Source organism: Rhinopithecus roxellana, chromosome 1 (genome assembly GCF_007565055.1).
Source record: "Rhinopithecus roxellana isolate Shanxi Qingling chromosome 1, ASM756505v1, whole genome shotgun sequence".
In the NCBI taxonomy this organism is placed as follows: Eukaryota; Metazoa; Chordata; class Mammalia; order Primates; family Cercopithecidae; genus Rhinopithecus; species Rhinopithecus roxellana.
In genome coordinates, this window is record NC_044549.1 from 190493172 (window position 1) to 190512118 (window position 18947).

Below are 18947 nucleotides of genomic sequence, written 5' to 3' on the forward strand. Positions count from 1 at the left end.
GTGCGACGCCAGGCGCCGCTCCCCACGGATTGGCCGGGCCGGCAGTGCGTGCAAGGAGTAAACAAACCCCGCCCCCAGGCTTCCCTTGGAGAGTAGGGGGCCACCAGATGGAGGTGGGGGCCTCCTGCACTCAGCCACCGCCCCTTGGTTCCCCCTGTGGCCTCCCTGGGAGCCCTCCCGCAGGACCCGACCACCCCGCTTCCCCGCCGCCTCCAGGGACAGCTGCGGGCCTGAGGCCTAGAATTTTAGACACACTTCCTTCAATCCCTCCTGTCTCATCCCCCCTACTCCCACTCTGCGACTTGGGTGGGAATCTCTTTTCCAACTCACTCCGAAGCCGGAAAACCCCAGCTCTCTTGGAAAGAGGAGGACTGGGCAGTTCCATCTCGGTCCCCAGGCCTTTGCCGGGTCGCCCTGGGGAAGCATCAATAAGGGACAGAGGGGCGAGTGATCGTGAGTGAGGCTATGCGTGGAGCCAACTGTGGGACACCTTGAAATTATTCAGACAATGGGTTAGAGACCACTGGGAATGTGGAGGTTCTTCAGTATCCAGGCAAGTTAACATCCAAACCAGGACAGGTCATCATGTCCCGCGGAAACTGCACACACCCCACATGCCCGTACACTTGGTTCCATATGAAAAGATATTGTTCATTCATTCGTGCCGATGTGAAAAACCCTGTGCAAGCAGCGCGTTAGAACGATTAGATCTTTCTCATTTTACTCCAACCAAATTTTATGTTTGTTTTTGAGACGGGGTCTCGCTCTCACCCAGGCTGGAGTGCGGTGGCAGGATCACGGCTCAGTGGAGCCCTGACCTCCCAGTCTCAGGTGATCCTACCACCACAGCCTCCCGAGTAGCTGGGACTACAGCCCCGTGCCACCACACCTGGCTAATTAGAGACGGGGTTTCGCCATGTTTCCCAGGCTGGTCTGGAACTCCTGGACTCGAGAGATCCTCCAGCCTAGGCCTCCGAAAGTGGTGGGATTACAGCCATGAGCCACCGCGCCCGGCCCCAAACACTATTCTTGACGTGGGGAGACATCAGTGGACAAAATAGAGAAAAAAACTCCTTCCTTTATGGAGTTACATTCTAGCAGGATAGGAAAGATAATATGCAAAAGAATAAGCAAAACAAAAACTACATTACATGCTGCTATTTATGCTATGGAAAAAAAAAATAAGCAGAGGTGTTGGAGGAATGGCTTCAGTCCTAAATAGAGTGATCAGGGAAGGTGGCACGGAGAAGGTGGTATTTAAGCGAATGCCTAAAGGAGGTGAGGTAGGTAAGAGAGCACTTTCAGATCTTTCTCTGGGGCAGGACATAATTGCATGTAACTAGTCCTGAGAGTCCAAGAATGTCAAATGCAGTACTCCACTGACTGATTCTAAAATGCAAAAACCCCAATGGAGTGATTACTTCACATTCTCCAGTAACAAATCAATAAAAATTCATTTAGTTTCCACAAGAAATTTTGTTAAGGTTATATTCAACAAATACTTTTCACTCTAGGTACTACATATACAAAAATCAGCAAGATAGAAAACATCCATCCTCAAGGAACTCAGTGTAGCAGAGGAAATGGATTGTAAACCACCTCAATTCAATGTGTAAGTAACCATGAAAGTACACACACAAAGTGCTTGGGCTAATGTAGGTAAAGGGGTCGCTGTCATAGAGGAGCTGTAACTATCTTAGGATCTCTTTATCTATAAAAGAAACTCAGTACTAAATTTGGAGAGAAGCTATCAGGGATTCCCTAACCTCTTTATAGGTTAGAGTCTGAAGATACTAGGTTGAACCATATGAAATTGCTGATAGTGGGCAATTTTCATATGGTTCAACTTACTGTCTTGCAGGGGTAGTATGAGGATTTTGCCATGTAATGCATGTAGTAAGTGTTCAATAAATGATGGCAATTATTATATTTATTGTATAATATAGCTTTTAAAAAAAAGATTTAAAAGTCAATGTTTTATAACACCTTCCAACACCGTTACATAAAATGGGCAGTGAAAGTTTCAAATTTTCCATATACTAGTTTGATTTAGTTGTGAATTTCCATGACCTAATCAGGGTATGTTGTAAAAGACAGTAAATGTTAGTTTCACAGCAGGCCAAGAAATTCAGAATAAGGAGGAACAGCTTGGTTTTTAAGCCAAAAACTGAGAATTCTCCAGAACAGAATAAATTGTCAAGTTGCTACAGGGAAGAAAATTCATGTAAATCAATTTTTCATTCCCACTCATAGTTCCAATTTAGCAATTTGCACAACAGTCAGCTTTCTGTCTTCTTTCTTATTTCCCCATTAAGGGATCTTATTTCCTCTGAAAAGGAAAATAAAGTTTCCACCATCTCCAATGCCAGAGAGTAGACATCTGAAATGTGACAGAACATTTATTGATTCTGCAAACACTTATTAAGCACTTATTGTATGCCAAGAACTATGCAAGGTATTGGCAATACAAACACAAATGTCCAAAGAGCTCCATTCATTGGCATTCCTTATGCTTGGAATAATCCCCCAGTTCACCCACAACTCACCTGCACATGCCTTCTCATCTAAACTTAAACAACACTTTCTCCAGAAAAGCTTCCCCCGAGTCCCCATCTCCAACTCTTTTCCCATATTTTCTTTGACTTTCTAACATTCATTAAACTTGTAATTACTCACTAGCTACCTGCCTCCCATTAGACTGTAAGCTTCTAGAATCAAAGACATATCATTCTAATCACTGTCATCTCCTCAGTGCTTAACAGAAGTTCAATGTTTTTATTGAACAGATGAGAGTCCACAGCCCAGCAAATTTGGAAAGAGGAGAGAGGTATAATAAAGTCCTCTGCTTAGAAATATGTGGGCCACAGAAGAGCCAACACAAAGAGGCTGTGAAAAAGACGGGTCCATTCCAGTTAAACCCGAGGCATTTCCATGTGCTGCCTGCTCTCCTGGCACTGGATACTGCTTTTGCAGGTGGAAGTACCAGACTCCTGGACCACTGCCTCTCAAACTTTGAGATGCACAGTAATCACTTAGGGAATCTCACAATTCAGGCTGTAAGGTGTGGCTTCGATCCTGTATCTCCAACAGGCTTCCAAGTGATGCTGGTGCTGCCTCACCAGCCAAAAATCACACTTTGAGTAAGAAGGTCTTTAGTGACACCTTTTATCACACGAAAAGATCTGCAGTTGTCAGAACAGTTTCAGATTTTTTTAAAAGCATCTTCTTTTCACACCAAATCCATCTAGTGACTGACAAAAGAAATAACACTTGTAAGTGTTAAATCTGGGTCTTGCTTCTAGAGACAATCCTGTTATGTACAGTTTAATCACCTTAATAGGACAGAGTAGAATCGAAGCCTCGGAATTTCCTCAGGGGGGGATTCAACCTCTCCCCAGGTTTCTGGAATGACTGCATTAGAGCAGTAGAAACGTTTCAAAGTCACCCTTAATAAAAGTAACCCCTTAATATCAAACATAAAATATTTTTTAGGATAAAATATTTTATTCACCGTAAAAAATATAAAGTAAATGTGAGGTATAAGGAATCATGAAAGCACTCATGTACCTGCTTAAGCAACATATTATTAACACCATTGAAGCCTCATGTACCCCCTACCAGTGTCCCCACAACTTTCCCTTTCCAAAATAACATCTTAAATTCTGTGTATAATTTCCATGTTCTTCTTTATAATCTTAACACACGTGTATGTATATCCAAATAATATATTGCTTAGCTTTTCATGTTTTTGAACTTCATAAATTTGGAATAAAATTTATTATTCATCTGCAAATTTTTTTTTTGCTCTTTTGTTTAAGAGGGTCATCTATCTTGATGGGTGGTCATTCATTTTCACTAATACAAAAATAACATTTACATACTCCATTCTATTTTATTATTTTTTAAAATTTTATTTTGAGACAGACTCTTGCTCTGTTGCCCAGGCAGGAGTGCAGTGGTGCAATCTCAGCTCACTGCAACCTCTGCCTCCCAGGTTCAAGTGATTCTCCTTCCTCAGCCTCCCAAGTAGCTGGGATTACAGGTGCACGCCACCAGTCCCAGCTAATTTTTGTATTTTTAGTAGAGATGGGGTTTCACTTTGTTGGCCAGGCTGGTCTCAAACTCCTGACCTCAAGTGATCTGCCTGCCTTGGCCTCCCATAGTGCTGGGATTACAGACGTGAGCCACCGTGCCCAGTACATAATCCATTCTCTTATTGAAAGGCATTTGGGATTTTTACCTTTTTTCCTATTCTGATGCTGTGAATATTCCTGTCTCCTTTGTACATGTGAAATTTTCCATAGGGTCTTAGATTATGAACAGGGGTGACAGTCAAAATATTTAAAAACTGGTAATGCACAGATCTTAGCTGGTTCTCCTTCCCCACAAATACCCTGACACAATTTCTTATGTGCAGTTGGTTTATTTTGGGAGATGATTCCAGTGAACTGGAGTGGGAGATAGCAAGCATGAAACATGAAGAAGGAAAAGCCAACCCCATGTATTGTGGGTTACTGAGATGTGTTACTGCGATGACCACTGCTGGAGGCTACTTGATCCTGGACAGGACTCTCCAAGAAGTTTTGAAGAGCACACTTCAAAACTGTCCACTTGAAGGACAGAAGAGGGGCATATTTACACACTGGCTCCCATCCTCACTGTGAAAAAGTTGCTCTGTTGGGTGTCAACTCTCTAGTACTTCAAGGTTTGGACATGGGTGAAAATAACAGAGAAGTTCAGACAAGTATTCCAAGCTGACAGTCAGGGAAATCCCAGTCCAGAATAGGAGATATGATAAGGCAAAATGAGGCAAGGTGTTGTCAGCATACACCGGGGCAGCTGATGGCTCCAACAAGTGAAATAAAAAGGTGAGCCAAGATGATAGGAAGTGGGGCAAGAGGTGACCAAAACTGATATAAATAATTGAATGATAAATTAATGGAGAATAAGAGACAGCTCTTCCATACAGTAGAATTCAATTAATAAATAAAAAGGCATAATGGAAATAGAAAATCACCATTACTAGGCACTCAACACCGGAATGATTGTTGCAGGAGAGAACTATCCATGGACAGTAAACTAGTGAGTGAAAAGTGTGATGGCAAACAGGATATTTATGTGGTCTTAAAGTATCTTCTCAGAAAATTCTTATTAACTACTAAAGAAAAATAGTAACCTTGCAGTGGAAAAATCTGGGAGACACTATCTTAATCTATCTTAATCAAGTGATCAAGGTTAACATCATCAGTAATAAGACACAGGGATATAGCTTCACGATAAGATGCACTGAGAAGTCCACAATATCACTTCTGCAGTATTTTAACAAAAGTGCAAAACCTCAGTCTACACACAAGAGAAAATCAGGCCAAGCCAAAGTGAGGAACATTCTATAAAATAACTGCCAGTACACTTCAAAAATGTCAAGGCCATGAAAAAAATAGACTGAGGAACTGTCTCAGATTGGAAGAGACTAAGGAGACATGAAAATTAAATACAATGTGGGATCCTGGACTGAATTCTGAACCAGAAAAAGGACATCACTCAGAAAACAGGCAAAATTCAAATAAGATCTGTAGATTAGTTAAGACTACTGTATCAATGTGAATTTCCTGGTCTAATTGTATTATGGTTACACATGATGTTAATTAGGAGAAGCTAATAACAAGGGAACTCTGTGCACTATTTTTACAACTTTTCTGTAACTCTAAAATTGTTTCAAAACAAAAAGTTAACAATTAAATACCAGGGGATCTTATTAAAATACAGATTCTCATTCAGTAGGTCTGTGATAAGGCCTGAAATTCTGCTTTTCTAAAAAGCATCTAGGTGATGCTGAGACTGCTGGTCCCAATGACATATTTGAGTAGCAAGACTTTTTTCCCCCAGTTGTACTGAGGTATAACTGACATAGAATAAACTGTACATAAAGTGAACAATGTGATGAGTTTTGATGTATGCATACACCCATGAAACCATTGCCACAAACAAAATAATGAATTTATTATTGGGAGATGATTCTAAATAGGTTTCTCATTTCTGTTTGTGTTGCAAGCAGAGACACTGTGGCTTTTGTTGTAAGACAGAGATGGTGTCTCCCTCCACAGCAGAGGGCAGTTTTGTCCAACAATCAAACATCATGAAAATAGTTTTCCTCTGGGACAAGCATCAGACAGGTTTACTTCCAATCTATTACAAAAGACTCAGGTTTCCTGAGCCTGAGGTTCTTCAGCTTTACCACAAACCACTGCATTCACAGTATCAACCTGAAATGCTCCTCACAGGACTTAGGAGGCAAGGAGAACCAACGTAAATATGAAGATAATTAATGCTTGCTGTGCCATGAGTAATAAAGTCTTTAATCTCTGAGGCAGGAGTCTCATATCTTTTGTCATCAGTACAGGTTGGGCATCCCGAATCCAAAACTCTGAAATCCTAAATGCTCCCAAATCTGACATTTTAAATTAAAAACTTATTATTACTAGAGACAGCATATGGCTTGCCCAGACTGGAGTATGGTGACATGATCATATCTTACAGTGACCTCCTGGGTTCAAGTGATCCTTGGGCCTCAGTCTTCCAAGTAGCTGGAACTACAGGCATGACCATCATGCCTGGCTGATTTCCTTATTTATTTATTTATTTATGTATTTTTAGTAACAAGATCTCCCTGTGTTGCCCAAGCTGGTGAAATCTGAGGCTTTTTGAGCACTGACATGATGTGCGAAGGAAATGCTTGGATTTGGGTATCGGATTTCAAGTTTTCAGATTTTGGATGCTCAATTGGTAAGTATCCATAATAAAAATATTCCAAAAAAAAAAAAAATCTTAAACCCGAAATACTTCCGATCCCCAGCATTTCAGATAAGGGATACTCAACCTGTATCTATAAAACTGTGGGAGACTAACTTGTTAGCTTCCAAAGTCGAGTAAAATTTCAGACTCTTCTCAGTTTTTGACGGTGTTTGGTGATGAAGATTGGGATGCTAATAGAAATAATGGCTTTCTGGAAGGGAGAAGACAAGGGCTCCCATGGGCTGGGTGAAAGGATATGAGAACTCCCTGGGATCTGGTAGCAAATGTTCTTGCTCAAATGGTGGGCAAGGGGAAGGAAAATTTGGCAAATCTAATGTATTTGCCTTATAATCTTCCCCCCCCCCCCCCTTTTTTTTTGAGACACAGTTTCCTTCTCATGCCCCAGGATGGAGTGCAATGGCACGACCTTGGCTCACTGCAACCTCCGCCTCCCAGGTTCAAGTGATTCTCCTGCCTCAGCCTCCGGAGTAGCTGGGATTACAGGCACATGCCACCGTACCTGAATAATTTTTCTATTTTTAGTAGTGCTGGAGTTTCACCATGTTGGCCAGGCTGGTCTCAAATTCCTGACCTCAAGTGATCCTCCCACCTCAGCCTCCCAAAGTGCTAGGATTACAGGCGTGAGTCACTGCTTCCAGTCTAATCTCCACCTCTTAATGGGTTCTGTTTCTTTCTAAAGAGCAAAAAATGGGCCGGGCGCGGTGGCTCAAGCCTGTAATCCCAGCACTTTGGGAGGCCGAGACGGGCGGATCACGAGGTCAGGAGATTGAGACCATCCTGGCTAACACAGTGAAACGCCGTCTCTACTAAAAAAATACAAAAAACTAGCCAGGCGTGGTGGCGGGCGCCTGTAGTCCCAGCTACTGGGGAGGCTGAGGCAGAAGAATGGCGTAAACCCGGGAGGCGGAGCTTGCAGTGAGCTGAGATCCGGCCACTGCACTCCAGCCTGGGCGACAGAGCGAGACTCCGTCTCAAAAAAAAAAAAAAAAAAAAAGCAAAAAATACACTAATACTCAATATCATCATCATTTCTTTTTTTCTACAATTTCTTTTAAATAAAACCCATTCTTCAAAATTATTGATACAAAATAACCAGAGAAACTTCAGCAACATCAGCTCCATATATCTCCATCATGTCCCCTGTTCCGTGTCCTTTTCAATAGACTAATTGCTTTGAACAACAACAACAACAAAAATGCATGACAAAACCAAAACCTCTTCCTTTCTTCAAACAACTCAATGTTCATCATTCTTCTGCTATGAATGTTCATACATCTTCTACTATGAAATAATACCGTGGGCTCATGAGAGACTCCACTATGGTCAAGGAATGGAATCCACATTATCTGACTGAATCTTCCACCCATATAGATGTCACTAAATATGTCTGTGAACTCGAAGCAAATAACAGAGAAACACAAAATAAAAATGGCTTTAATATACCAACATGTACAGATTATTCAGTTTCATTGTAATTTCCCAATAATTTTAAATTATAATTTTCAGAAAGGATTTTTAACATCTGCTAGGCTAATTCCATGAAATTATCTTTTCTCCAGTTATTTATAATTTTTCTAAATATTTTAAAATACAGTATATTTTCACAACAAATTTTATTTTCCCCACCACAAAGAATTATCCCACTTCTCTAGTAATTTCCTTTGTGCAAGAATGTAGAATATAGACTAATCAGCCTAAATAGGATCTAAAAAGGCAAGGTTACATAAAACCCTTCTTGTCTAACCATATTAAGGCCCAAGTTTACCTAGAGTCACAACTGTAGTTAACAAGTGCTATTTCTCTGGTTGTTTTTTGTTTTGTTTTTGTTTTTGCAAAGTTTCACCATGTTGCCCAGGCTACCCTCGAACTCCTGGGCTCAAGCGATTCTCTGGCCTTAGCCTCCTGAGTAGCTGGGAACAGAGGAGCATGCCACCGTGTCTGGCTCCTCTGTGACTTTCTTAATGTGCAGAAACCAAAACAGGTAATAGTATTTAATAAGAAAGTCTAGGTAATTTTGTTTTAAATCCAAAAGTTAAAGTAGACAAAAAGGGAAGGGAAAAATTCATATGCAGATGAAAAATATTTCTAATACTGTGGATCCCTGATTTTTTGTATAGATCTTAACAATGATTTATGAGGTTCTCAATGACAATTTAATAAAACTGCAAAATTCATTAAGAACATCAGAGAAGGCCAGGTGCAGTGGCTCACGCCTGCAATCCCAGTATTTTGAGAGGCCGAGGCAGGTGGATCATGAGGTCAGATCGAGACCATCCTGGCTAACACGGTGAAACCCCGTCTCCACTAAAAATACAAAAATTGGCCGGGCGTGGTGGCAGGAGCCTGTAGTCCCAGCTACTCAGGAGGCTGAGGCAGGAGAATGGTGTGAACCTGGGAGGCGGAGCTTGCAGTGAGCTGAGATCGTGCCACTGCATACTCCAGCCTGGGCAACAGAGCAAGACTCCATCTCAAAAAAAAAAAAAAAAAAAGAATATCAGAGAAATAAGATTATGAATTTACTGAGGCATACAAATTGGAATCTACATTTACCATCTTGCACAAATAGGAAAGTTTCTAATAACTTATTAACAAAATCATTCTGAAATCTTTACACAAATCAGCCTATTTTAAATAAAAAGGTTAGAAACATTATGATAACTATGTACAAAGTATATATCTGTATACTTAACATTCTAAGTAAAGATATCTTTGAAAATTTACTATTACACAGTATTAGTACCATACTCTATAATGAGCAAAGAAAGAATATGAGAACTCTTGGGCTCAGTACATTGTAAATATGTTCAAAATGCTATATACATTTTGCCTGAAAAGATTTTTAAAAATCCCACATAATCACACATAAACCACTGGACTGATTTTTAAAAACTTTAAAAAAGATATTTAAAGATATGGCTCATAAATGATGAGTTGATGGGTGCTGACGAGTTGATGGGTGCAGCACACCAACATGGCACATGTATACATATGTAACAAACCTGCACGTTGTGCACATGTACCCTAGAACTTAAAGTATAATAATAAAAAAAAAAAAGATATGGCTCATTAAGCAAACATTTAGTGATCATATCTCACTGCAGCCTCAAACTCCTGGGCTCAAGTGATCCTCCTGCCTCAGTTGGCAAATGGGCAAAAGATATGAACAGAAATTTCACTGAAAAGGATAAACAGAATGGGCTGAAATAAAAAATAGTGACACCACCAAATGCTGGCGAGCATGCAGGGAAACTGGATCACTCATACACTGCTGGTGGGAATGTAAGTGGTACAGCCAGTCTGGAAAACAGTTTGACCTTTATTTTATGAATAAAGATAAGATTCATTTAAATGGGAGTCTCTATATCATTTGTTTCCTAAACATCACAGGTATCTATTAAAACACAGCCATTTTATAATAGACTAAACGTATAGTAAAGTGGGGAAAGACAGTAGAAAAAGAATAACAAAGAATTTCAGAAATATCTGATTTTGCAAGCACCTGTCTCTGTCCTTCCCACTTCAAGATCATTCCTGCATTCCTCTAGGAACAAGGGTCCCATGGGAATATGATGACAATGCAGCCAATGACTTAGGTGCCAATAGATGCTGTTACCAAAATATTTATGGCTATGAGGTTTCAAAACTTAAAAAAAGAAAAATGATTCCTTTTTATTGGAAAGGAGATTTAAAAAGAAAAACAACCAACATGATTTTGAATCATCTGTTTAACTTTTTTAGATTACTCTTTTTGACGGGTTCAAACCAGAAGACCTGGGTTTGGGTTTACAATAAGACAATTCTGGGACCAAGGAGGTTGTAAAGGCCCAAGGTGTGTTTGGGGCTTTTTTCCCCTCTCTCTCTCTCTCTCTCTCTCTTTTTTTTTTTTTGAGACAGAGTCTCACTCTGTCACCCAGGCTGGAATGCACTGGCCCAATCTCGGCTCACTGCAACCTCCACGTCCCAGGTTCAAGCAATTCTCCTGTCTCAGCCTCCCAAGTCGCTGGGACTACAGGCACATGCCACCATGCCTGGCTAATTTTTGTATTTTTAGTAGAGACGGGGTTTCACCATATTGATCAGGCTGGTCTTGAACTCCTGACCTCAGGTGATCCACCACCTTGGTCTCCCAAAGTGCTGGGATTACAGGCGTGAGCAACTGCACCTGGCCTTTTTCTCTCTTTTTTAAAATTGAGATGGGGGTCTCACTATGTTGCCCAGGCTGGTCTCGAACTCCTGGGCTCAAGTGATCCTCCCGCCTTGGCCTCATACATTGCTGCGATTACAGGTGTGAGCCACCACGCTTATCCTGGGGCTTTTAATTCTTACTGAAAACCATAGTCTAAATTTCCCAAAGGGATTCAGAATCCTTTGGGGTAGATTCAAGCCTTCTAGGCCATCTCTGGGATGACTCTAGAATAACTTAAAGTCAAAGAACTCCAGGGGGTACATCTACATGTCTCCTCAAATAATTACAAAATTCTTGCCAGATTCCTGGGCTGGACTATTTTAGATTAAAGACTGGTCCCTTATAGGAGGGGCTATTTATGAAGTTCCTTCCCTATAGCACCAGCGTGTTTGGCACTCTCAAAATTCAATCTGTTAGTCATCTGCAGTCAAATATATAAAACCTGTGAAGAGAGAGGCTTCAATTAAAGCTTAAAAAGTTAATATATCTATGTGTATTTACGGACGTGTATCTCTACACAAATAGTTTTTCAAATATATAAACATATTAAGAATTTTATTTTATTTTATTAAGACAGGGCCTTGCCCTGTTGCCCAGGCTGGAGTTCAGTGGCACAATCATAGCTCACAGCAGCCTCGAACTCCTGGGTTCAAGCGATGCTCCTGCTTCGGTTTCCTGAGTAGCTGGGACTACAGGGGCATACCACCACACCTGGCTAAGTAACAAAATTATTTTGTAGAGACAAGGTCTCGCTTTGCTGCCCAAGCTGTAGTTGAACTCCTGGCTTCAAGTGATCCTCTGGCCTCAGCCTCCCAAAGTGCTGGGATTACAGGCATGAGCCACTGTGCTTGGCCAAAAATTTTAAATAAACAATATGAGGATTCTAGCTTTCACTACAGAGTAGTTCCTCCTCCTCCTCCTCCTCCTCCTCCTCCCCCTCCTCCTCCCCCTCCTCCTCTTCTTCTTCTTTTTTTGAGATGGAGTTTAACTCTTGTTGCCCAGGCTAGAGTGCAATGGCGCAATCTCGGCTCACTGCAACCTCTGCCTCAGGGGTTCAAGCGGTTCTCCTGCCTCAGCCTCCTGACTAGCTGGGATTACCGGCATGTGCCACCACACTCAGCTAAATTTTTGTAGTTTTAGTAGAGATGGGGTTTCTCCATGTTGGTCAGGCTGGTCTCAAACTCCCAACCTCAGGTGATCCGCCCTCCTTGGCCTCCCTAAGTGCTGGAAAGAGTATAGTTCTTCTTAATCCAACAGAAAAATATTTTACTCACAACGAATATAAATTGCCCCCATCAACAAATGTATGTAATATCAAGGATAACATGTGTACAAACAAAGTTGCACTAACAAAGTAAAAATGTATCCCACACACATGAAAGCAGTGCTAAGTTCTGGGGAAGCAGACAGTTTCTGCTTTCAGGGAGCTTCCAGTCTGGTAGAGATTTACACAGAAGGCAGATTAAAGAGACTGATTATCTCCTTTGTTCAGAGATAAAAAGGAAGCAAAAAAGCAGGTCAAATCAAAGATGATCTACAGAATACACTAACCCTACCCTGAAATCATGGACCTACTCCAGTAATTAAGGCTGCAGAGGTGGGGCTGGGTGGATGAAAACATCAGAAGACAGTTACAGCATGAGTTAATGATTGATTGATTGAGAGGGTCTCACTTTGTCACCCAGGCTAGAGTACAGTGACATGATCTTGGCTCACTGCAGCCTCCACCTCCTGGAGCTCAAGTGATCTTCCCACCTCACCCCCCTAATTAGCTGAGACTATATGCGTGTGCCACCACACCCAGCTAATTTGTGTATTTTTTGTAGAGATAGGGGTTCGCCAGGTTGCCTAGGCTGGTCTCAAACTCCTGAGCTGAAGTGATCCGCCTGTCTTGGCCTCCCAAAGTGCTAGGATTACACGTGTGAGTCACTGTGCCCAGCTGAGATTTCTTTTTTCTTCATTAATCAGCAAAACAGAAACCTTATTTATTTATTTCAAGATACTATTTTTTTTTTTTTGCTAACAACCATTTCCTAAGGTAAAATGAGGCAGAAAGAAAAGGAGTATGATGCTATATTCACTGAGTCTTCAATTTTCTTCTAACAGCCTGTATCAGTGGCTTTCAACTGGGGGCAATTTTGCCTCTCAGAATGGCAATGTTTGAAGACATTTTTGGCCATAACTAGGGGGATGGTACTTGTAGCTAGAGGGCAGAGGTCAGGGATACTGCTAAACATCCTATAAAGTACAGCATAGCATCCCAAAATAAAGATTTATCCAGTCCAAAATGTCAATGCTGAGATTAGGAAACCAGGCCATGGTTGGATAAAAAAGATGAAAAAATCAGTACGTCAACAGTATAAAAGCAATTAGTAGCACTTTAAGATAGATTGAACAGGAACATTCTCTTCCTTGATGAGACAGTTGCAGACCTTCTAAAAATATCTGATAGATCCATAATGGGAAAATAAAACTTGCTGAGAAATAGCACAAATTTTTCTAAACTTCAAATACTAGCATACAAATGAAAAATAAACTTGGAAGATAGAAAGGACAAACCAGGTGTGGTGGCTTACACCTGTAATCCTAGCACTTTGGGAGGCCGAGGTGGGCAGATCACAAAGTCAGGAGTTTGAGACCAGCCTGGCCAACATGGTAAAACCCTGTGTCTACTAAAAATACAAAAACCAGCTGGGCGTGGTGATGCGTACCTGTAATCCCAGCTACTTGGGAGGCTGAGGCAGGAGGATTGCTTGAGCCTGGGAGGTGGAGGTTGCAGTGAGCCGAGATCATGCCACTGCACTCTAGCCTGGCAACAAAGCAAGACTCTGTCTCAAAAAAAAAAAAAAGAAAAAGAAAAGAAAGGACAACTTTGTTGCTCAATTGATCTTATCAACTGTTTCTGCAACCACAAAAGCAAATGTGGCCATGTTTCTGATTTTGGTTAAGTTTGAAAATATTTACTAAACTCTTATCACTAAAAATGGCCACAAATATTAAAAATAAAATATTAGTTTTTAGATTCACAGAAGAAAAAAATTGCCACTGACATTTGAGGAGATGCTCAATTACAATGAGAGACATTCAAAGTTACTTTCCAACATTATCTCAAAAGTATTGATTTTTTTTATTTTTTATTTTTTTTGAGACGCAGTGTTGCTCTGTTGCCCAGGCTACAGTGCAGTGGCACGATCTTGGCTCACTGCAACCCTCCACCTCCCAGATTTAACCAATTCTCCTGCCTCAGCCTCCTGAGTAGCTGGGATTACATGCTCGCGCCACCATGGCCAGCTAATTTTTGTACTTTTAGTGGAGACAGGGTTTTGCCGTGTTTGACCAGGTTGGACTCCTGACCTCAAATGATCTGCCCACCTCACCCTCCCAAAGTGTTGTGATTACAGGCGTGAGCCAATGCACCCAGCCCAAAGTATTTATCCTTTATCTTGTGGTTATATGTTGGGAAAGAAGAATGTGGAAAAGAAGTGAACTAACAAATTTTCAGGTATTAATATTACAATTCAGTATATTCTGACAAAAAGAATTATTTTCTATAAAATTACACCCATTGGCTGGGTGCAGTGGCTCACAGCTGCAATCCCAGCACTTTGGGAGGCCAAGGTGGGAGGATCACTTAAGGCCAGGAATTAAAGACTATCCTGGGCAACATAGCAAGACTCTGTCTCTACAAAAAAAGAAAAAGAAAAAAAAATTACACCCACTGAGGAACAGAACATATAACAGTAAAACAACAGAGCACCTTCCATGTGATTTTGATAGGAAAGCTTTAATTGGGGACTAAGCTTTGGAAAAGGATGTAAACAGGGGAAAGAATGAAAAGAATAAGATTTATCTACATAATGAAGTTTGACTTTTCACAGTAAATAAAATACCTCTATTTATTAATAACAAAAATATTTCCAAATATTAATTAGTAGATTTAATGATACTATATATTTGCTACAATGCCTTCAGAAAATTTAATAATTAAGAAGATACTTGAAGTTCATTCAAATGGCACTTGCAGAAATGCAACTTAACTTCTAGTTCTATCATATCTGTCTCCAAAATGGACATATATGACAGCAAAAACAAAATTCTCTATAAGTCTCTTCATTAGTTACATTACTATGTAACTAAAATAGCTAGTTCTATAATAAAAGGATTTTATGTGATAAATCCTGACCAAGAGAGAAATAAAGTCATTATTGCTGCAAATCCAAATGGAACCTACCCCAAATATAGAGAGGGGCAAATAAAGTGAAAATATGTTGGAAGGTGGGGTCAACTGCCTTAGGACAATTCTACATCCAACTTGACACTACTCACAACTTACTCCTCTTCACTGTTTCTTGCAAGAAAGTCTGAGAATGCGAGACTGTCCTTGCTGCTTGCTCCCTGTGGATCTCTGGCCGAGTGGCTGAAGGGCAATCCTGAGCATAGAAACACTCTCCTCCCCTCTATCCGCTATCCGCTGCACATACTCAGAGGGATGAGTAGACCGAACAAACATCAAAAAGACGCAGGAACAAATAAAATACCACAATAAAGACAATTCTTAAGTGGTCAATAAATTAGGGCACTTTCTTCAAATTAAGCTCTGTCAATCAGGCACTCAATAAAAACAAGACATTAATACAAGCATCTAAACAACGAAGAAAGATAAACAACAAGAGAAAGGCAAGATTTATGTTAACTACCAGCATGTTATACTTCAGCCAGAAGTTTTTGAAAGAAACATTATTTGAGAAGGAAAATAAGTAGTATTTTTCTGTTTCTTAAAAATCAATATTCTTTTTAGTTCATTAACTAAAATTAGTTTTTCAGTGTTTTCAACATAGAAAGAATGCTCAGATTTTGGTTGAACAAGGAAAAATTAAGGCAGTGTCTTTAAGACCAGTAAAGGAAAGCATTAACTAACTCAGAAGCTTATCTGAGAGGGACATATTAAGCTCATATTTGGATATAATATTAGAAAATTATGGCTTTAAACATAAAATATTAATGTTACAAAATTCCACATTTTCTCAGTTATTCTTTCTTTTTAGCTATATGTACTTCAAATAGCCCACTTAAATTTAAAGAATTAAATAAACACATTTCACATAATTTTGGAACAATATGTGCATGGTGATTGACCCAGAACTATTAGCTTGTATGGTAAATCATTATGTTCCTATGTACCACTGACCCAGTATAAAAAGGAAGAGGATCCATAACTGTCAAAATATGGTTGGAAATGACTAATGTCCTTTGGAATTTGTTACAAAATAGAAGATATAAAGTTTTGAGGTATTGCTGCCTTACCATGATTTAGGGAAAAAAATAAGATTTTTTAAAGCAATGCTTCTTATGAAGCTTATTTAACATTTTCTCCTCTTAGTCATTGTCATATTGGTTATCCCTGAGCTTTATCTCATCTGCACGTCACATAAACCAGCCATCTATGGTTTTGATCATTTCATTTAGTGTTATGTCTTGTTATACCAATTCATAGAGCGTTTCACTGCTTTGGTCCAGTTTTCCAGACTCATTTCATATTCTTGACATTTCTTCTGTGGCTTGAAAACCACTTCACTTTGTCTCAGTTTCTTTAATTCCTCCTTGTCAGTCCAAAACCCTATAGATGAAAAAATTATTCTCAAATTTTAAGGCAAATCATGAGTCCAATAAAGTTTATCCAAAATCCTATGTGAGTTGCTGGTAGAAAGGTAAACAAAAACTATTTTTAAAACAATCCAAAATACTTTGTTACTTTTGAATTTTGTTAGATTGATCATTCCTGAAAATAATTATACCAGGATTTTCAAGTCTTTTGGTTTCTAACTTTCAGCTCAGTTTCTGTGTGGTGGGATACCACATCACTTCTAAAGTAGCTACCCTATGCCATCATTTAATTTCATAACTTGCTATTATTAAAACAATCCCAAGTGAAAAAAAAACAGTATATTCTCTGGCCAGGCACAGTGGTTCACACCTGCAATCCCAATGCTTTGGGAGACTGAGGAGGGAAGACCACTTGCTTAGGAGTTCAAGGGTGCAGTGAGCTATGATCACATCACTGTACTCCAGCCTGGGTAACAGAGAAAGATCCTCTCTCTAAAAAAAGAAAAACAGAAGAAGAAAAAGAAAAAAAAAGAAATAGGGTATTTTCTTTTTATGCAATTAAAATAAATGAAGATGCATTAAGATTTCTGTCTTACAGTTTAAGGTAAATGTCAACTTTCTGGAATATGCATAAAATTCAAAGTTGGGGATTAATGTAATAGTTTCTCTTTCAAACTATAGTCTTTTATATAATATATTTAAATTCCAATTTAAGATAATTTTGTAGTTCTAGCATAGACTGCTCTTTGCAGGAAGGATCATATGATATATAATAAAAAGCAAGAGAATTTTTTTTTTGGAGACAGCCTCGTTCTGTTGCCCAGGCTGGAGTACAGTGGTGCGATCTCAGCTCCCTGCAACCTCCACCTCACGGGTTGAAGCAATTCTCCTGCCTGGGCCTCTAGAGTAGCTCGGCCCATAGGCACGCGCCACCATGCCCAGCTAATTTTTTGTACTTTTAGTAGAGACAGGGTTTCGCCATGTTGGCCAGGCTGGTCTCAAACTCCTGGCTTCAAGTGATCCACCCTCCTCAGCCTCCCAAAGTGTTGGGATTACAGGCGTGAGCCACAGCACCCAGCGAGAACATTTATAACTAAGATCATAAGTCGTCTGAAATGATACAGGTATGTTATTAGTAAGCTTGGCACATTTCACCCACTGAGCGGTCTATTGCACCTCTTTTGAAGTACTAACAGTCTACAAATCTTCACGAAGTACATTTTCTCTTACCAATAAAACTGACACATAAATTCTCCTTTGTAAAATTTTGTCAGGTCACATTCTTTTTCTTTACAGTCAACATTTTAGACTATCTATGTTTAAAGGTATTAATGTAGGCTGGGTGCGGTGGCTCATGCCTGTAATCTCAGCACTTTGGGAAGCCGAGGCGGGCAGATCTTCTGAGCTCAGGAGTTCGAGACCACCTTGGGCAACATGGTGAAACCCTGTCTCAACTAAAATATAAAAAATTAGCCGGGCATGGTGGCATGTGCCTATAGTCTCAGCTACTTAGGAGGCTGAGGCACGAGAATCACTTGAGCCCAGGAGGCGGAGGTTGCAGTGACCCAATATCATACCACTGCACTCCAGCTTGGGCTACAGAGTGAGACTCCATCTCAAAAAAAAAAAAAAAAAAAAAACTTAAATTAAAAATAAATAAATAAAGGTATTAATGTAGGCAAGTTTTTAAAAGAAAAAAATAGTTTTCATCAGTATACTATAGTTAGATAAATCTAGTCAGGAAAATAAATGTGTTTCTTAAAATCCTCATTTCCAGAATTTATTGTTTACATTTTAAGACATATATATTTTAAGTCATTTTATTAAGTATGTATTGAGCAAATCCAATTTCCAGATAAATTCATAAAATAAAGAGGATATACATAGTCTCGCATTTCTGAGACAGAAGCAAATGTTTGAAATTAATAATGATGTAGATAAAACTCAAGTCACTGTGTTATGTATAAAAATAACCCGCATGTGGGGCCGGGTGCAGAGGCTCACGCCTGTGATCCCAGCACTCTGGGATGTTGAGGTGGGTGGATCACCAGAGGTCAGGGGTTTGAAGCTAGCCTGGCCAACATGGCGAAACCCCATCTCTACTAAAAACACAAAAATTAGTCAGGCATGGTGGCGGGTGCCTGCAATCCCAACTACTTGGGAGGCTAAGGCAGGAGAAACGCTTGAACCTGGGAGGAGGAGGTTTCAGTGAGCTGAGATTGCGCCATTGCACTCCAGCCTAGGCAACAGAGGGAAACTTTATCTCAAAAATAAAACAAAACACAACAAAACAACCCTGGGTGTATTTGTTACTTAAAGCATTTTAAATGTTCAAGAGAATCTG

General features: G+C 40.0%; 1 protein-coding gene across 1 annotated transcript in view; it reads right to left on the reverse strand.

Annotated features, from left to right (window-relative positions):
* Positions 1 to 14764: 14764 nt before the first annotated feature.
* Positions 14765 to 18947, reverse strand: part of GK5 (glycerol kinase 5) — a 68624-nt gene continuing 64441 nt past the window's right edge. Inside the window, exon 16 of the mRNA XM_010378276.2 lies at positions 14765 to 16616. Within this exon, the coding sequence (XP_010376578.1) occupies positions 16468 to 16616 (149 nt within the window). The 3' untranslated portion in view covers positions 14765 to 16467. The remainder of the gene's footprint in view (positions 16617 to 18947) is intronic.